A 20,638-nucleotide genomic window follows, 5' to 3' on the forward strand; every position below is an offset into this window, starting at 1 on the left:
AAGCTATCTTCAGCAAATCCCAATCGTCTACCTCGAACAGTCTCCACACAAATAGAAGGAAACGAGGATGACGCCACCATTCAGAGCCCTTAGTATTCTCGGAGTGAGAATCCAAATGGTGGGCTTTGTTCGGATTTGGTAGAGGGAAGCAGGAAGGGAGATCGTAAACAACAATCAAGCAAGTGCGAGAAAAGCTCGCCTATCGTATAGACAAAATGTTTGATCGTTTAGGTGAAGTATACGATCGTGTAGGAAAAGGTAAGTGATCGTCTAAACGTTCGTGTAGGAAAAGCTAAGTGGTCGTCTAGTAAATATCGAGCGCTAAACAATTGTTTAGTAAATATCACGTACGCGGGTGTAAGCGTTAAGCGATCGCTCAACACTATAAAATATAGGTAAACGATCGTTTAGTACTATCGTATAGGCTCTGATTTTACTATGCGATGACACACTTCAACACTATGTCGCGCATCCAATGCTTAACACACTCTGAGCTATTTAAGCGTCTCAAAACCATTCTTCATCTTACTCATCTGTTATAAAAACAGAAAAGATGCTGGCCAATTATCCCTTAACCATCCAATTAATAGACAATAAATATAATCACATTATATTTGTAATCTATGGATTAATATCATATATTAACCATAGTATTTTTCCTCCACTAGATATAAATCATATTTATATCTAATTTCCTCCAAATTAATGTATCTAATACATAAAATTAATTATATCATATATAGTTAACTAAATCAGTTATATCATATATAATTGAACTCCCTCTTGTCAATTTGAACATTACAAACTGACCCAAAAACTGATTTTCAACTTTTATCCAAGCTACCAAAGGGACCTTATGGACCTATGGCTTAAAGTTCCAACGGTATGTGAATAACTGACTAAACTCTTTAGTCACGATATCCACCATCTGTTAACTGCCAAACATTCCACTAGAGACCGACAGTTGAACTCTTCTTACCATAGATATATTTCTATATCCATTGGATATAACCAATCATCAGTATGATGACCCTTCACAAATGCTCGTAAGTACAGCTGAGCCAATTTACCGTTTTGCCCATATAGTTACATCTTATTCCTTAAGTACCACTGATCCCTTTAATGAACAATACAACATAGTCCTATTATATGTGAACACCTTTCAGGCCATGAGAAGGTGTGTGATGCCACATCGTTCAAGCCCTGGGATCAATCCTTAAGAGAGAAATCTATCTACTTACCCCTGCTTCGGGGAAGGAGTGAATTCCATCTTATGAAGCTGAGTTCCTAACTCCCAAATCAGACGAATTCCCAAAGTGGTAGGTTTGAGTCGGCACTCTGGCCACTCGCTCCCATGCAAATCAAAGGATTGCCCTCAATGACAGGAGTTCCAAACTCACTCAGGATTGAGGTCACGTTACCTATGGTCTTCCTAGTGAAATGAAGTCTCTGTCATGAACGGAGTTATATGACGAAACGTTAACACTTCGTGGTCATGTCTTATATAAACTCTTTGTATAGGACGTCCTAGCTCGCATGTCCCCTACACGAATGATCAGGATCAGACCATCTGTGACAAATCACAACACTTGTAACTATTCCACAAAGCGGGTCGCATTCGTAGTGTTACCAGGATAAGGTTTCCCTCCTATATCCATATACTACAGACCATTTTGGTTGTCACTTAAGGCATGATCCACTTGTATGTCGCTACATACATGCTTAAGTTACGTAAAGACAATCAGGGAATTTAAGTTTATTGGTTTATGATAAAATAAAAAACATCTAAATGTGCAAAGTCAAGAAATGAAGTAAATATCATATATATTATAAATCACAAGCATTCATACAAAATTGTTTACAAACTACAGGACACGAGACTTTAGGACATCAATCCCAACAACAGCTTGGTGCTGGTGAGATGACGATGCGAGTTGGAATCGGGCACATCGTCTCAGCTATGGCAGTGGGAGGTTTCTAGTTGACTTTACGTAACAAAATTCTCATTCCGAATTATGTATATGTAGTTCTCGATTTAAAGAGGAACTTAGTTTCTGTAAAGTGTCTGCTTGAATGTAAATATCAACTCTTTTTCTAATTTAATAAAGTGTTTATTACGAAAAATAGTGTTGATATATGTTCAGCTCAACTAGAAAGTAATTTGTATGTGCTAAGGCCGTTAGCAAAAATACCCTCCATAATATAGAGATGTTTAAAATTGTCGTAACTCAAAATAAAAGACTTAAAATTTCTCCTAAAGAAAACGCCCAACTTTGCCACCTAAGATTAGGACACATTAATCTCAATAGGAACGAGAGGTTGGTGAAGAATAGACTATTGGGATTGATGCCCTAAAGTCTCGTGCACTATAGTTTGTAAACAGTTTGTACGAACACTTGTGTTGTATAATATATGATATTTACTTCACATCTTGTATTTTGCATAGTTGCTTGTTTTATTTACTTTACCACAAACGGATAAACATAAAATCTCTGGTTATCTGTATGTGACTCAAGCATGTATGTGGTGACATACAAGTGGGTCATGTCTTGAGTGATAACCAAAATGGTCTGTAGTATATGGATATAGGAGGGAAACCTTATCCTGGTAACGCTACGGATGCGGCCCACTTTATGGAATGGTCACAAGTGTTGTGACTTGTCAGATGGTCTGATCTTGATCATTCGTGTTGGGGACATGTGAGCGGGGGCATCCTATACAAAGAGTGTGTATGAGACCTGACCACGAAGTGTTAACATCTCGTTATATAACACCGTTCATGACAGAGACTTTGCTTCACTAAGATGACCATAGGTAACATGACCTCAATCCTGAGTGAGTTGGGAACTTCTGCCATTGAGGGTGATCCTTTGATTTGTATGGGTTCGAGTGGCCAGATCGTCGATTCAAACCTACCATTTTGGGGATTCGTCTGATTTGGGAGCTGGGAACGCAACTACACAAGATGGAATTCACTCCTTCCCCGAGGCAGGGGTAAGTAGATAGATAGCTCCCTTAAGGACTAATTCCAGGGCTTGAACGATGTGGCGCCACACACCTTCTCTTGGTCTGAGAGGTGTTCACACATAGTTGGACTATGTTGTATTGTTCATTAGAGGAATCAGTGGTACTTAAGAAGTGGGATGTAACTACAGAAGCAAAACGATAATTAGGCCTAGCTATACTTACGAGCATCTGTGAAGGGTCATCGTACTCATGATTAGTTATATTCGATGGACATAGAAATATATCTATGGTAAAAAGAGTTCAGCTGTTGGTCTTTAGTGGAATGCCCGACAGTTAATAGATGATGGATCTCGAGGCTAAAGAGTTTAGTCAACTATTCACAAACCATTGAAGTTTAGAGCTACAGATCCATTAGGTCCCCTGGGTAGCTTGGATAAAGTCGAGAACCAGTATTTGGGTTAACTTGAAATATTCAAATTGATAAGAGGAAGTTCGAGTATATATGATATAATTGGCTAAATGTATGAGATACATTATTTTGGAGGAAATTAGATATAAATATGATTTATATCAAGTAGAGGAGAAAACACTATAGTAGATATGTGATATTTCTATAGGGTAAAAATATAATATAATTATATTTATTAATATTTTAATTGGTTAATTATATGATAATTAACCCAAAAATAATGTTTGGACATGGGTTAATGGGGCAGCATCGGTTATTGTAACTGATGAACTAAAATGAAAATAGTTTTCATTTTGAATCGCTCGTCCAAAAAGAAATCAGAGAAGCGCGCTGGTGAATCGTAAACGATCGCTTAAGTAAATCGAAAGCCTATAAAATAGTCGCTCTGCGCCTAGACGATCTTCCACCTCACGCCTAAACGATCACACACTAAGTCCTAAATGATTGAATAACTTCCCTAAACGATCGTATAGTATGTCGTGTTAGCTAAATGATCGTCTATCCTTTCCTAAATGATCATTTAGTAAAACCTACACGATCGTGTAGCTTCTCCTAAATGATAAGATTTTGCTATGCGATCTGGTCTTCCTTCTTCCTCTACCAAATTCACCAAAGATCACGCTTTGGGTTCTCACTCCGAGAATACCCGGGGCTCTTTTCTGGTGGTGTCGTCCTCATTACGTTCGTGTTCGTGCAGTTGTGCGTGCTGCTGCAGTCGACGATTCTGCTGGGTGTTGGTAGATTGCGTGGAGGTTTCCACTGCGTTGAGTTCCGAAGATTGAAGATTGTCTTCAACTGGTATAGCAACTCATTCCCTTATTTTTTTTTTTGTTGTTCATACCATGCCTTTAATTGACTGCACGTTTGCATAACTGTGCGTTTGAATGTATAATATGTATTTCAGTCACGGTGAGATCGAAGCGATCCGACCGCGCTCATAGAACTCTTCGGTAAGAGATCTTTCATAGACTTCTAAGCGAGTTAGAAGAAAATTCTTTACCTGTATATAGGTCATGCCTTGAAGGCAAGATGATCAAAAGGCCTTTTACTGAAAAAGGTTATAGAGCCAAAGAACCTCTAAAGCTAATGCATTCAGACCTTTGCGATTCGATGAATGTAAGAGCCAGGGAAGGTTATGAATATTTCATCACTTTTACTGATGATTATTCTAGATATTGATACATTTATTTAATGCAACATAAGTCTGAGTCCTTTGAAAAGTTCAAAGAGTTCAAGGCTAAAGTTGAAAACACATTAAATAGAATGATTAAGGCACTTCAATCTGATCGAGGTGGAGAGTTTTCGGATTCAACTTCCCAAAACTATTTGATAAAACGTGAAATAGTTTCCCAACTCTCAGCACCTGCACCTCAGAAAAATGGTGTATCAGAGAGGAGAAATCGAACCCTGTTGGACATGGTTTGGTCTATGATGAGTTACGTTTCCTTGCCTGACTCGTTTTAGGGTTATGCAGTAGAGACTGCAGCTTATATCCTGAACTGTGTTCCCTCCAAGAGTGTTGCCAGAACACCTTTGGAGATATGGAATGGTCGTAAAGCTAGTTTACGTCATTTCAGAATTTGGGGTCGCTCAACACTTGTGCTTGAGACTAGTCCTAAGAAGCTGGAACTACATTCGAGGTTTTGCCTATTTGTAGGCAACCTCAAGGGAACGAGAGAAGGTTATTTCTATAAACCTAAAGAAAACAAAGTGTTTGTATCGACAAATGCTACTTTTCTTGAGTAAGATCATATAAAGGAGCACAGATCTAGAAGCAAAATCGTGTTGAATGAGCTTTCCAAAGAAACTATTGAATCTTCAACAAGAGTTGTTGAAGAGCCTAGTACCTCATTGTTAAAGTAGGTTCATCTAGTAGGTCAAATCCACCTAAAGTGTTGAGAGAACCTCAACGTAGTGGGAGGGTTGCAAACCCACCTATTCGCTATATGGGTTTAACTGAAATCCTGGCTATGGTAGTTATTGGCGAGGTTGATGATCCATTGTCTTATAAGAAGGCAATGGAGGGTGTTGACAGAGATGAATGGATCAAAGCCATGGATCTCGAAATGGAGTTTATATACTTCAATTCAGTTTGGGATCTTGTAGATCAACCTGATGGGATTAAAACTATAGGTTGTAAATGGATCTACAAGAGGAAACGGGGTGCTGATGGAAAGGTGCAAACATTTAATGCTAGACTGGTGGCAAAGTGTTATACCTAGGCAGATGAAGTTGACTATGAGGAGACTTTCTCGCCTGCTACTATGCTGAAGTCTATCTGCATCCTCCTATCCATTGCCTCATATTATGACTATAAGATATGGAAAATGGATGTCAAAACTGCTTTTCTGAATGACAATCTTGAGAAGACCATTTATATGGTGCAGTCCAAGGGATTTATAGTCCAAGGTTAAGAGCAAAAGGTTTGCAAGCTGAATCAGTCCATTTATGGACTGAAACAGGCATCTCGATCTTGGAACATAAGGTTTGATACTGCGATCAAATCATATGGCTTTGACCAAAACGTTGATGAGCCTTGTGTCTACAAGAAAATCATCAACAGTTCAGTAGTTTCCCTAGTGTTATACGTAGATGATATCCTACTCATTAGGAATGACATAGGCTTACTGACTGCAGTTAAGAACTGGCTAGCAACCCAATTCCAAATGAAAGATTTGGGAGAGGCTCAGTTTGTTCTTGGGATTCAGATTATTCGGGATCGAAAGAACAAAATGCTAGCACTGTCTCACGCATCATACATTGAAAGATGTTTATCAAGTACTTGATGCAAAACTCCAAGAGGGGCCTTTTGCCTTTCAGGAACAGAGTTACATTGTCTAAGTAACAATGTCCTAAGTCACGTCAAGAGGTTGAGAAAATGAGACAGGTCCTCTATGCATCTGTCGTAGGCAGTTTGATGTATGCAATGTTATGTACTAGACATGACATCTGCTACGCCGTAGGGATAGTCAGTAGATATCAGTCTAATCTAGGATCACTGGACAGCCGTCAAGAACATCCTCAAGTATCTACGAAGAACGAGCTACTACATGCTTGTGTATGGTTCTAAGGATTTGATCCTTACGAGATGCACGAACTCTAATTTTTAGACTGATAGGGATTCTCATAAATCAACTTCAGGACCAGTGTTCACTCTTAACGGAGGGGTTGTACTATGGCAAAGCACCAAGTAGGGGTGCATCGTGGACTCCACCATGGAGTTTAAGTATGTAGCAACTTGTGAAGCTGCTAAGGAGGTCGTTTGGCTCAGAAAATTCTTGACTGATTTGGAAGTTGTTCAATTTTTGCTTTGTCCACTCGATGCACAATCTCATGGATGACTTCTCCGTTTATGGGAACACTTATGAAGTCTACCTAGCCAACTTAAAGAAGATTCGGAAAAGATGTGAAGAGACAAATCTGGTGCTTAATTGGGAAAATTTTCATTTCATGGTGAAGGAGGGCATAGTGTTGGGACATAAGGTCTTCCTGGATGGGTTGGAGGTGGACAAAGTAAAGATTGAAGCAATTGAGTAGAAATACCATCTCATTCAAGAGATTATGCATCGAAGGGACATGATTGTCACGAAGATAGCTTTGGAGCACAATGTTGCTGATCCATTTACGAAGGCTCTCATGTCTACAGTGTTTGAGGGTCACCTGCAGAGTATGGGTCTATGGAACAGACCACGTCTAGACTAGGGCAAGTGGGAAATCTTGTACTGGGCATGTTATGTCCTAGTTTATTGTTTTGTGTACTTGTAGTTTGATTATCTTGTACACCCCACTAGTTGTAGGAAAAGCTGGAGATTGTTGGTGTTGATGCCCTAAATCTCGTAGGGTCCTATAGTTTGTAACCCTTGTATGAAAAAACATTTCCGTGATTAATAATATACGATATTTTATTCACTTTGTCTATGAAATATATGATATTTTAGTTGCATTAACCACAAACCAAAAAACTAACATCCAATAAGGGTTGATTCCGGGTTTTGAACAATGTTGCGCCACACCATCTCTTGGCCCGAGAGGGGTTTAGTCATAGTAGGACTATGATCTATTATTCATTAGAGGGATAAGTGGTATATAAGAAGTTAGATGTAACTATAGGGGCAAAACGGTAATTTGGCCTAGCTATACTTACGAGCAATTTGTGAAGAGTCATCGTACTATTGATTGGTTATATTCAATGGGCACAGAAATATGTTTGTAGTACGAAGAGTACAATTATCGGTCTTTGGTGGAGTGCCCGATAGTTAACGGATGGTGGATTATGAAATTAAAGAGTTTAATTATTTATTCACGTACCGTTGGAGCTTCAAGCTACAACTCCATAAAGTCCCCTTAGTAGCTCAAAAGGATTTAGTTGAAAATAATTTTTTGGGTTAATTTGAATTGTTCAAATTAATAAGAAGGAATTTAATTATATATGATATAATTAAATAGATTCAATTATATATGATATAATTGACATAATGTATATGATACATTATAGTTTAATTGGAGGAACAAATATTTGAATCTGATTCAAGTATATTTTCTATGAATAAGATTCATAGTTGTTAAATTAATATAAATATGATTTATATTAAATGCCATAAAATAGAAAAAAAGAACTATTATTTATATTGTATATGATTCAATATTAAAACTATAGGTTATAAATATAATACGATAAGTTGGTTATCATATTTATTTATAATTGTTAATTATTTGATAATTAATTCATTTTTTTCTCTAATCGCCTTAGTGGGAAGTTAAGTGGTTTTGTGGCTATTGGGATAAATAAAATATGATTTTATTTTTTCCAAAAAGAAATGTTACACGACTTGAGTCAAGGCTACACGATTAATCAGAGACTATTCGATAGTCTCATCGCCTACACGATTGAAGCAAACTTTGCTATGCGATATTGTGTTTCTTCCTTCAATCGTCTTCATCCTCCAATCTCACAAACTCCTTCCTAACCAAAATAGCCAGAGCCCACTACTCCTGGATTCTCACCCGGATAATACCAAGGTCACCAACTGGTAGTGTTCTTCTCCTTTTGGTTGAAGTTTGGTTGTTGTTCGAGGAGTTTTGTTGCTGTTCGAAGTGTTCGAGTTTGTTCGAGGGATATACGTGAGATTGGAGGATAAATCTCTAAACTCTTTTTCTTATTAGAAAGCATGTTATAACTTATGTTATGATGCATAATTTGTATTATTTTATTATAAATGTTTGTTTCAATCGAAATGAGATTTGGGCGATCCGCTTCCACTCATAGGTTCTCTGTAAAACGAGTTCCTTCATAACTAACCCTGCAGCCATACACAAATATGTTCCAATGGACTTAATAAAATCTTGCCCACCGTTGAGACATACTACTATATTCATCGTCATCTTATCATATCTACAATGGACATGATAAACTCTTGCCCACCATTGTAATCCAACTTTCTCAAGATAGCTACCACCCCGGGACATTGATGGAGCTTAGCCCAAGATATTTGAAACTTAGACATCCTATAAACGTTGGTCGCAAAATAGAAGTGTGGGATTATGTTCTTATTCTTGAATCTGTCCATCAAATTAATCCAAATGTGGTATATACATAGGGCATGGCATGTGTTGGGGAATATACATGTGAAAGCATTTCCAATGGAGATGTAACGATCTGATATAATCACTAAATATGGAATGTTTCCAATCAAAGCCTTCAAATGAGTCATGAACCAATTCCATGACACATCATCTCACCATCTACAATATTGAACGCAATAGGATGTGTTGTTATTACGATCAATGCACGTTGCTATTAACAATATACCTTTATGTTTCTCATGCAAATGTGTCCCGTCAACAACAATTACAGAGCAGATGCAGTTCAAGAATCTCCTAATATGCAAATCGAATGCCATGAAGACGTACGTGAAGTATTGATCGTCTTCTACTTCAACCTCAAAGACCATGCTCGGATTTGCAAACTTCAGTGCCTCGCCATATGCGTTAACAAGAGCATATGACTTTATCGCGATCCTCGTGCAAACACGCAGTAAGCCCACCCATAGGTTATATTCACCCCATAATCTCATCGGACATACGGTATATTCGACCAACTTGATCGTATTTAGACTTGATTAAACCCAACATTTTGCTTTTTTTTTTTTAATAATTGATCGTTTATATGATTGTAACGATCACTTATATATAATATTACTCAGTCGCTTACATTGGTGTAGGCGATTTCATGATTAAATGTGTGCCCCATTATGAAAGTACACTGATACTTCATCAACACTTACATTCTCTCCATTTCTGATTCTTCTTGCTCTGTACCTACAAAAAAAATGAAGTAAAACTCGTTGAAAGCGATCAACAAGAAGAATGTTGGCCTAAAACTGGGAGAACAATGAGAAAAGAAGTTGAGGAGTTCGACCAAAATTGAATAACTAAGAATAACCTTCCATTACTTGTCTCATACTTGATATCAATAACACAGGTGAAATATTGGTACTTATGTCATCATTAAAGGAATGAATCGAAAAGAAGGAAAGAAAGCTAATGTAACGACTTTTCAAATATTATTAAAACTTTGAAGGTATAATTTGTATCTCACGTGACAAAAGGTCGACATCAGAAAAGTGTTTAGAAAGAATACAAACATACAAACATATAATTTGTATTTCACATGACAAAATGTACATGTGATGGACTTCTTTCCTTGATTCTCTCTCTCACTTTTCAATTTTTGTTCCTCCTCTAGTTTGTACCTTCTTCCTTCTAGGTGTATTAAGTCTACACTTTTAAGATTTTGAGATTCTTCAATTTTCTCTTCTTCAAGCAGAATTTTGAGAGAAGAAAATTTTTTTCTTGCGAAAGGATCAAACATGAATTGAAACTAAAGCAACAATCGGGAAAGAATTTTCTAAAAATAGTGGAAGCGAGAAGGAGAATGAACATGAATCAAGGATCGAAGGTGAGATCAAAGAGTGACACCCACCACCAACATTAGCCATTCCTTCCACATAACAATGATGCAAGCAAAACGTCAAAAACAAACAAACAAACCTTTGGTTTTCATCAAAATCTGAGACTCAAAATAGTCATCCATGCAAAACTGCCCATACACCACCCAAGCTAAACATGTGATTGTATTTGTCTTGTATTCAAATTTAATGGAAAAAACACGCACAATTATATATTCTGAAATATATTTTCGACGGATCTACATGCATATACAACCATTTTCCTTCGAGCTAACACAGATTCCATATCTACTTCCAACACAAACAATTTATGTAATGTTCCACAACCTCTTACATTACAAATAAAGGCTACCTATTTTTATGCCCTGAGAAATGGGAGATAATACAAAAAAAAAAATGTATAACACCACATTCCATATAAAATTTCGCGTGGCTCTGACTTCAAGAAAAGCATGGGCACTCTCAGATATATTTTGGTAACTATAAGCCAAACTACAACAATAGGGCTCAGCTCAGGTTGCAAAATTTTGGTACAACCCAACCAAATCGGGAAATATAGGAATGGAGGAAAAGGAAAACTGATCAACAGATGAAATTAATTTGAGGATACATTAACAAAAGGGCTGGTCTAAATTTCGACTTTGTTGATACTTTACTCACCTGGTGGACTGGTAAGTTCTTTTTTCCTTCGCTTTCGAGAAGGTTGTAAAGGTCCAAAGAGGCAAATTCGTAGCTCACCTTCAACAACTCTTGGGTGTAAGTAGCTCTTGTACAAATCCCAGAACTCATCTCTGCAACATGAATTTCAGGAGTAAGAAAGAGTCCAATGATTAGCTTTTGTGAATCTACACGAAAATATTTTTTTTAATCTGTATTTTCACAATTAAGAGCATAGAATAAAAAGTTTTGAAAGGGAAATTGCGAAAAATTATGAGGTTCAAACCTGACTTGTGGAAGTGAAAATAAAGAATATCCCTTAATATCTGGTTGAATGTCGAGCACAATAACTGCTAATCTTGAAAGCCCCAAGGCCTCGGTATCAATCAATTTTTTAATCCTAAAATTGATAAATTAGAGAATGTGACAAAGGATCAGTCAAACAGTTGATAAACTTTAGAATGAATGGAAAGAAAATAAATGTTCTTTGAATATCGATGCAAAAGGTGATAGATCCAGGAAGAAGGTTGTAGATTTTCAGTATTTATTTTACTCCAACGATACTCAACACCACTCCTATATCCAAAACAAAATCCTAGAACTGGAACTCTTTAATCAACGGTCATAAACCCAATACTGAAAGCTAACCTGCTCGGTGTACCACTCGCAATGTTAACACGGTTCTTCAACAGCTGTACCTGCACCCATCATAAAGGGAAAACAATAACAGTTCAAGAAACTAATGGTCCATTAAAAATAACACAACTGAAAACCATCGTTTACAAAACTGGAGATTTTAAGAAATCAAACGATGATGCAGCTAAACCACAAAGTAAGATTGCATTACAGACAGTTTGACGAAATTGAAATAAAATGTCATTTGGCCAATTCAAAAGGATCTTTGATTGCCAATTCAGCAGAAATGAGGATTTGAGACAATGATCCAAATCATGACAAAAGTACAAAAAAACCCAGAATTCCCACCCCCCCCAAAAAAAAAAAAAAATCTTGGGCCAAAAGATATACTTCCCATAATAAGAGCTTAGGTTATACCCAATAATCATAGGGATCAGACTGACGTGCAATAGAGTTCAGCACAGTATCTACCTCTGTTGAAACAGTTCAATTTGTCTTCATTTCCCAAACATAAAAATAAGAAACCAAAATTGTAGTCAACACAGACAGCTGACAATAAAATTGGGAGTTCAGCTGAAGATTTCATATAAAAATAACAGACCTGTGCATAAAATGGATGGAGGAAAACCATAAGAATGAGAAACACAAAATTTTCAAAACAGGAAAAGTTAAGATGTAAATGTTTGTTTTAAGAGGTTGGAGGGAAATGCTAAAACACCATTTCCTTTATCCATATTTAAAAAAACAATAAAAATAACAAGGTAATTACAAGTCCAGCATTCAGAAGCTGAGAAATGACAACTGTCATTGAGAATAAGGGATCAGACTGACGTGCAAATAATACATTCAGCATAGCAGCTGCATCTGAGAAAATTTTCTAGCTTGTCATCAATTCCCAAACCCAATAAACTAAACTAGTAGGATGGACGGACAACAAATCTCACCACAAAAATATGAAATAACTTGCAAACCAGTAATTGGCCAAGACACAGGATATACTAGAGTCATAAAAATCACAAACCACTATTGCTGAATATTGTTAATTGATCCGTTCAAGAATCAAGAATCTAAATCATTGCTGGAGCTTTCCATGCTCATCAAGAAAAGCAGCGCATTACAAAAATTATTCATAATTAATCACATGACCATGAAGATCAAAACGGAAACTAGTAGGGTGAAAGGACAACACATCTCACCACAAAAATATGAAACATCTTGCAAACCAGTAATTGGTCAAGACACAAATCTACTAGAGCCATAAAAAATCACCAATCACTTGCTGAACATTGTTAATTGATGTGTTTAAGAATCAAGAATCTAAATCATTGCTTGAGCTTTCCATGCTCATCAAGAAAAGCAGGGCATTACAAAAATTATTCGTAATTAATCATGTGACCATGAAGATCAAAACAGGAACTAAGCACAAGAGAAGACCAGGTTCTGAAATCAGTACAATTAAAAGAAAAGGTAACGAAAATACAGGATCAGACTGACGTGCAAACCATCAAATTCAGCAGTGCTTTTGCCTCTGATAGTTATTTGAAGTATCTTCATCTCCCAAATCCAAAGTTTGAAACTAAGAGGGTTTCAAAATAAAGATAAGAATTTGAATACTTTAGAACTCTAAAAGCATATAGTGGAGTTTTTCTTACTTGTTCCTGATAGCAAAATGAAAACAATTATCATCCCCCCTCTGTATAGTGTTGATATACAACAAGCATTCAATTCACAAAATAAGTGAACAATAAAACTTGAAACATCATTAAACAACGAAAACATATGTTACTCCTATCTCCTTCCTATCTCTGAACCATTTAAAAGAGAAAAGAGAATGGAAAGAAACTTCATACTACCTGCTCCTCAATCTTCATGTGCTTTGAAAATAGCTTTACAGCATGGCATTCTTCAGTTAGCGATCGAAAACCCCTGATGAATATAGAGAAATAAGTTAAACAAAAGCAGGCACTCCATATATATCAATACTAGCAGAAAAGCAGTCTCCATCTTACTTTAAAAGTTCAATCGACCTAAGTGCAGATGTGCTGATTATAAGAACAGCAGGACTACCAGGTTCAGTCTTTCCTTCAAAGAGTTTCCCTTTACAAAGAACTTCTTTCCACGATGACCCAAAAGCTTCCTTGATATGTTTCACCAAGGTTTTATCATCCTGCACTGAACTTTCAGGAGGACCCAGAATACATCTATCTACAAAATTCTCCAATCATAACAAAAATCAAATAAATTCTCACGCATTACAGAAAAAGTCATACAATTAGGCTCTATCAACCATACTTTAAATACCATTTCACTAGAACGGCTAATTAAACACTCCAAAAGATGTTACGTTTTATTCGACTCAAAAAAGGAGAAAATGATCCAGATTAGTAAAGTACCTTTCATGGACTCAAACTCAAGCGAAGAAATCTGCACATCATTAGCCGTCTGGAACTCATCCAGAAAAAAGCTGAAGGGCTCCAATGGAAGTGCCTCCGATGCACTGTTTTCACTACCATTGTTGGCATTTTGCGCATCGCGGTTGTTGTTCACAACGGACTTCCTCTTCTTGGAGTTCTTAGGGTTGTTTGGAGGCCGCTGTTTGCGCTTCTTTCTAGGGTTTCGAAGAGAAGCTTCAGAAGCTTTGTCTGCATTTTCTAAACCCACCATTGTTTCTAGGGTTCTAGAGGTGGAATAGAATGCCAAACTTATAGCCGGAGGCGACGACTAAAGAAAACGGAAATTGTTGATAACTTTTTGGTGGGCTTTTGTGAATAGGCCCAGTTAAATAGCCTGTAGCCCAAAGCCAGGCCCAAATTCGACACTGGGCAATGTTTAGTGGTCTAGATCCTCCCTTTCATTTGGCCCAGCCCGTATGTTTGATTGACTTTTCAAAAATTCATTTTCATTTGAATATTTTCATTAAAAAACCGCTTAAAATAAAAACATTCATGTATCACTTTCTCAAAAATATTTTTATATACAAATTTGTTTGATTTGTTATATACTAAGGGAGCATTTAGCCCTTTAAATTGAGTTGGATTGGGTAGGCAAAAGAAAAAACACATCCAACGTTTTGTCCCCTAATAATAAAAAACATTAGATTTAGTAACTCATCGTTTTATCATCTCATAAGATGTTTTTTGTTCACATTACTCCTCTCACGTGTTTTCTAACTCCCTTCATTTACTCATTTCACATGTTTCAACTATGGAGTTTTTCTCTCTCACATGTTTCTTCACATTACTCCTTTCATCTTTTCTCTTCTTTCACTTGTCTAGTTTCCCTTCTCCTTCATTCCCTCTGGATTATTTTCCTCAAATTCTCTCTCCTCTCTCTTCTCTCCCTCTTCTAGGTTGTTAGTTACGTTCTTTTTAATTTATGTTTATTAAGAACCTCTCTTTTCTCTTGTTCATCTACTTCTCCAATGGTTGTGGTGATTTTATCTTTTTTGTGTTATTTGTTTTAGATCTACTAGGTATGTGATTATTTTTGTATGTTTGAATATTTTTCCTATTTCGCTTTCGTTTCTTCGTTTAGATTTATATTTTTTGGAGTTTTGTTTTAGGCCTAAAAAAAATTCAGTTTCTAAGTAATTGAGAGTTAAAATTTGAGAGTTGGAGAGTAGAAAAAATGTTCATTTTATTGGAATATAACATATCTTTTGGATGTAAATAAAATTGTTATGCAATTGAGTGTTTAAATTGTGTGGTGAAAATATGTTACATTTTTCAAGAAGGAAAAACAAAAGGCTATTCAATTTTTAAGTTTATTCAGTATTCATGATTGAGAGCTAAGTAGTTGAAAAGTTTTCATTTGTTTGAAATATGTTTGGTGTTTAGGAATGGAAAAAATATGTTATATAATCGGATGTTCAAAAATTATAATCAAAATTTTTCTTTAGTATATGAATACTTTGTAGGAATTCGTTATGTTTTAAGAAAATTAAGCAAATAAGAATGATTGATTAGTTGAATTGGCTCTGATACCAATTGTTGAGTTTAATAAACTCTAGATACTAAAGATAATACAACAACACCAAGCAACCATAGTATCAAGAAGAAGATAGTTTGTTGGAAATAAAAACAAGAGGAGTAAAAGAAAGAACACAAGCACTTTACGGTGGTTGGACTATAAAAAGTCTTACATTCACTTTAGTCACTTTTATTAGGATTTCGGCAGCTTATTACATATGATATATTCCAGGAATTTTGTGACGATGAAGGAAAAGAAGAATGAGAAACTCAGATTCTATAAATACCTAATATGATGAAACCTTCTTCTGCAAACCAATCTTCCCCTTGCACTGGAAGAAGACCCAACACCCTGCCTTATAAACCTCTATCGATATTGAGAGGAATTCAATATCTTCTGCAGAACTCTCTCAAAACCCCAAAATCCCTCAACCTGTTTCCTTCTTCTTTCAAGCATAACAAATCAGCTTTTATTCGATGAAGAATATAATCACAAAATTACTACAGTGTATCGCGCACTATCTGTGAATCAATAATAGAAATTTGTTATCTGCCACGTGATTTACAACAATCTTCTAGCTTAGTTGACATCACCTGCTTCTAGAAGAATAATCAAAAGAATTCAGCTATCACAATTTACAAATCTCTACCTTGCTAGCTTAAATCTTTTCACAACTACTAAACACCTAATAAAAATAACTCTCCAAACATAATTTCTTTAAACAAAAGAAGTCTTGAGAGTTTTAAGACAGCTCTCAAGCTTACTCGATGGAAATGCATTAGTAAAAGCATCTGCTAAATTTTCATTTGAGCTTATTTTCTCTAAAGTGATCTTACCACTACTCAAAATATCTCTTAGAAAATGATATTGAATACCTATATGCTTTGTTTTGTTATGGAAAGTTTGGTTTTTAAACAGATACACAACATTTTGGTTATTAAAAAAAAAAAAAAAACCCTAATCACACTATCATCATGTACTAATTCATTAATACTCTCTTTCAACCAAATTTCTTATTTAATGGCATCAGTGGCAGTTGTATAGTCTGATTCTGTAGTCGACAAAGCTACAATAGGCTGCAATATAGTTTTCCAACTAACCAGATTTCCTAAATATGAAAAAACATATTCATATAATGATCTTTTCTTGTTACACTGCATATTCAGCATCTACATACCCAAATCAAACAATTTTGGTTTGAATTATCTCTAGTGTATAGTATACCGACAGGCAGGGTTGATTTGACATACCTTATTACCCATTTAACAGCATTCCAATGTTCTTTACCCAGATTATTCATAAATCTGCTTATAATACTCATTGAATGTGATAAATCAGGTCTAATACAAACCCTCAAGTACATCAAACAATCAACCAACGACACTTGCATATGGAACATTAGCTATATAAAGTTTCTCATATGTCTATGTTAGGAGATTGCGTAACAAAAAGTTTAAAACGCTTAGCTAAAGGAATGGTAACTCCTTCACAATCAGTCATGTTAAATCTAGCAAGCATTTTAGAAGAATATGATTCTTGGGATAGTGTTAATTTTCCTTCATTTTTATCTCTTTTGATATCAATTCCTAATATTCTTCTAGCTTGCCCAAGTTCCTTTATATCGAACTTTCTCTTTCATTTATATTTCAAATTTTCTATTCTAGCTTATCTTTACTAGCAATCAATGTCATCTACATAAAGCAACAAAAAGATTGAATATTTATCTTTACTATGCTTAAAGTAGACACGATGATCAAGTATGCTTGTAAAGAATCCACAAGAAACTATAAAAGAATCAAATTTCAAATGTCATTGCCTTGGAGATCGTTTTAGACCATATATCGACTTGTTAAGGAGACATACCTTGTTCTCAATTTCTTTATCAACAATTCCTATAGGTTGCGACATAAAAACTGTCTCTTATAAATCTCCATATAAAAATGTTTTCTTAACATCAAGTTGCTCTAGTTCCAAATCAAAAGCAACTATTAATGATATTAAAATTCTAATAGATGTATATCGGATAACAGGAGAAAAAATATCTTTATAATCTACGCCTTGAGTTTGTGCAAAGCCCTTGACAACCAATCTTGCCTTATACCTTGGTGGTTATCTATTATCAACACTAGGTTTAAGTTTAAAGATCCACTTACAACCAACTAATTTCTGATTAGTTGGTTCATCTACTAAGGTCCACGTATTATTTTTATGTTTGATTCCATTTCTTCTTGCACGGTAAACATCCATTTATCTCCATCAGATGAGTTAATAGCCTCATTGAAAGTTAAAGGTTCATTATCAACTTCAATCATCTTAGCACTTAATGCATAATAAACAAGATCATCATATGCATACCTTGTTGGTTGTTTGATCTCCCTCCTCTGCCTATCCCTGACTAATTAAGATTGAAGATCATTTGGGTGTACATTAGATGACTCACTCCGACCATTCTCTGAGGATTGCTCCGAATCTACTTGTAGGACTTCTTTAGAAGACTATTGAACTCCACTCAAATCTGTGCTAGACACTCCACCTTGATCAAAGTTGTCTTGTGTAGTAGAATTCCTCATATTCATGCGAGAAATTCCTCCGAGCTAAATTTCTACAACTATTTTCTTCTTACCTCTGAAGCTGATGTCTAAAACTTCTTGTTTCATTGCCATGGTAGATTCATCAAAGGTAACATCTAAGCTTATAAATAACTTCTCATTCTCATTTTCTAAGTTCCATAGTCTATAACCTTTAACACTATGCAAGTATCCCAAAAAGATGCATTCTTGGCACGATTGTCCAATTTTTCCTCTTTGGCATGTGCGTAAGCTACATATCCAAATATTTTCAAATTGGATAGAATAAGGGGAGCTTTAAACAACATCTTCATAGGTGTTTTGAACTTGATTTCTGAAGAAGGTCTACTATTGATCAAGTATATTGCTGTCACTATGGATTCTCCCCAAAAACATTTGTCAAGATTTGCATTAGATAGAAGACACCTGACTCGCTCCAAGAGTATTCTGTTCATGCGTTCAGCAAGTCCATTTTGTCGAGGTGTGTCTCTCACAATGAAGTGCCTCTCAATCCCTTCTTTTTTCACACATGTGCTTGAATTGTTGATTGCCAAATTCAAGCCATTGTCAGCACAGATACACTTCAGTTTCTTGTCATCTTATTTTCTGTGAGGACTTTCCATTGATGAAACTTTTGAAATGTTTCATCTTTTGATTTCATTGGATATACCCATACTTTTCTTGAGTAATCATCCATTATTGAAAAAAAAAATACTTAGCTCCTTCCAGTATGGTGTTTTCTCAGACCCTCATAGATCTGCATGTACATACTTCAACATACCAGAGGAAGTGTGTTTTCCTTTGCCAAATGACACCTGAGTTGTCTTACCATATATAATGTTCACACAACCCTAGAGTGCCAATTGGAGAGGATCTAAGTAGCCTTTGTTTATTTAATTCAGTAAGTCTCTTCTCACTAATATGGCCAAGCCTGACATGCCATAGCTCTACCTTTTTTTATCATTATAATGAGCCACTACTGCTGATCCAAGAATAGTGGATCCTTCAAGGATGTACAATCCATTAATCAACTTTCCTTTCAGTTTCACCATGGCTCTCTTGATGACCTTCATGACACCATTTTATGTCTTACATATGTATCTAGCCTTGTCAAAAACTCCAAGAGAAAGAAGAATTCTCTCGTATTCTAGAACATATCTTACTTGTGGAATAGTCCTAATTTAGTTATCGCACATTTTCACTTGAATCGATTGAATGCTCTTTACCTTACACTCACAGTGGTTACCCAGTATATTGTTCCTTCATTCATAGGTTGAAATTCCTGAAACCAACTTCGATTGGGTATTACATGATAAGGACACCCCAAGTCAAATATCCAATCAGAGGATCCAAAATCATATACACATTATGCTACCATCAATACTTCAGTTGAATCATAACCTTTAATGACATTTGCATTGTTATTCTCTTCTCTATTCTTATTTTGGGTTTTTCTTTTACTCTTCAACTCGATGTAATCCCTCTGGATATGGCCTTCCTTATGGCAATAAAAGAATTTCTTGCTTTTCCCCTGAGATTTAGATCTTTCTTTATTGTTCTCTAACTTTCCCCAGCTGGATTTCCTTTATTTGACTTCTTTTTAGACCTTTCCCTTGTGAAGTGAACTTCACCATCTTTGGAACAAGATTTCTTAGATTCTAGATCACGAGATCTTAGAGCATTCACCATAATCTCCATAGTCTACTACATTTAATTGCATTCTTAATCTCATTATATGATTCAAGTAATGAGTTAAGCAATATGATAGCCTTGTTTTCATAATCTAATTTTCCCTTATGTTACTTTGATCGATTGTGGTCCTATTAAATTCATCCAGATTTTGTTCAAGATCTTTTGATGTATCCATTTTGAAGCCAAAGAACTTCTCCTTTAGGTATAGTTACTTAATCAAATATTTGGTAAGGTAGATTTCGTCTATTTTTTTCCATACCACTTCTGTAGTATTTTGATCATTCATTTGTTGAAGTGCATTATCTTTGTTGGTAGAAAAAGAAAGAGGAAAAATGCACTCGTCTTTTGATATGCGTTAATCTCTATGCATTGATGGTCATGCATTGGACTGGAGAATATGCAATATGCGTTAAGCATGTATGCGATCACCATGCATTCCTGTCATAAGTTTTCTTGCTTTCTCGCCAAGTATAACGAGAATGCAAGTTTCTTGAAATGATCCAAGGTCGAACACAGGAACTTGTAATTAAATGATGTTTGTAAAGTAATGCGTTTGAGGCGATGAATAAAAGTAAAAAGACAGAAGTTAATGGAATATGCACTACTCCTACTTCTAACTAAACAGATTGAGCAATGGAAGTTTGACTGTGAGAATTGGAAGAGATGCGACAAATGTTAACACATAATAAAGTGAATGAAGGAACAAAATCGTG

At 35.7% G+C, this 20,638-nt stretch overlaps 1 protein-coding gene and 3 non-coding genes across 7 annotated transcripts; all 4 read right to left on the bottom strand.

Annotated features, from left to right (window-relative positions):
* Positions 1 to 9,186: 9,186 nt before the first annotated feature.
* LOC120091981 (U3 containing 90S pre-ribosomal complex subunit) lies at positions 9,187 to 14,403 on the bottom strand. Of its 4 annotated transcripts, none has more exons than XM_039050175.2 (9): positions 14,091 to 14,393; positions 13,707 to 13,902; positions 13,551 to 13,623; positions 13,350 to 13,390; positions 13,192 to 13,273; positions 11,710 to 11,759; positions 11,348 to 11,461; positions 11,065 to 11,195; positions 9,187 to 9,748 (listed from the first exon to the last, which is right to left on the bottom strand). In XM_039050175.2, the coding sequence occupies exons 1-9, from the start codon at positions 14,359 to 14,361 to the stop codon at positions 9,717 to 9,719; spliced, it is 990 nt and encodes a 329-aa protein (XP_038906103.1). In that variant the 5' UTR covers positions 14,362 to 14,393; the 3' UTR covers positions 9,187 to 9,716. The 4 variants fall into 4 exon arrangements, with proteins under 4 accessions (XP_038906103.1, XP_038906095.1, XP_038906109.1 ...); XM_039050167.2 differs by having other exon boundaries at positions 9,187 to 9,754; positions 14,091 to 14,392; XM_039050181.2 differs by lacking the exons at positions 13,192 to 13,273; positions 13,350 to 13,390 and having other exon boundaries at positions 9,187 to 9,754; positions 14,091 to 14,403.
* Positions 12,124 to 12,206, bottom strand: LOC120070434 (small nucleolar RNA Z122). Its single transcript, XR_005479929.1, has one exon. It is a non-coding gene; the product is annotated as a small nucleolar RNA Z122 (small nucleolar RNA).
* LOC120070432 (small nucleolar RNA Z122) lies at positions 12,512 to 12,597 on the bottom strand. Its single transcript, XR_005479927.1, has one exon. It is a non-coding gene; the product is annotated as a small nucleolar RNA Z122 (small nucleolar RNA).
* LOC120070433 (small nucleolar RNA Z122) lies at positions 13,175 to 13,259 on the bottom strand. Its single transcript, XR_005479928.1, has one exon. It is a non-coding gene; the product is annotated as a small nucleolar RNA Z122 (small nucleolar RNA).
* Positions 14,404 to 20,638: the final 6,235 nt, after the last annotated feature.

The sequence above is a fragment of the Benincasa hispida genome, chromosome 1, assembly GCF_027475165.1.
Source record: "Benincasa hispida cultivar pf3 chromosome 1, pf3_genome.v1.1, whole genome shotgun sequence".
NCBI classification, from domain to species: Eukaryota; Viridiplantae; Streptophyta; class Magnoliopsida; order Cucurbitales; family Cucurbitaceae; genus Benincasa; species Benincasa hispida.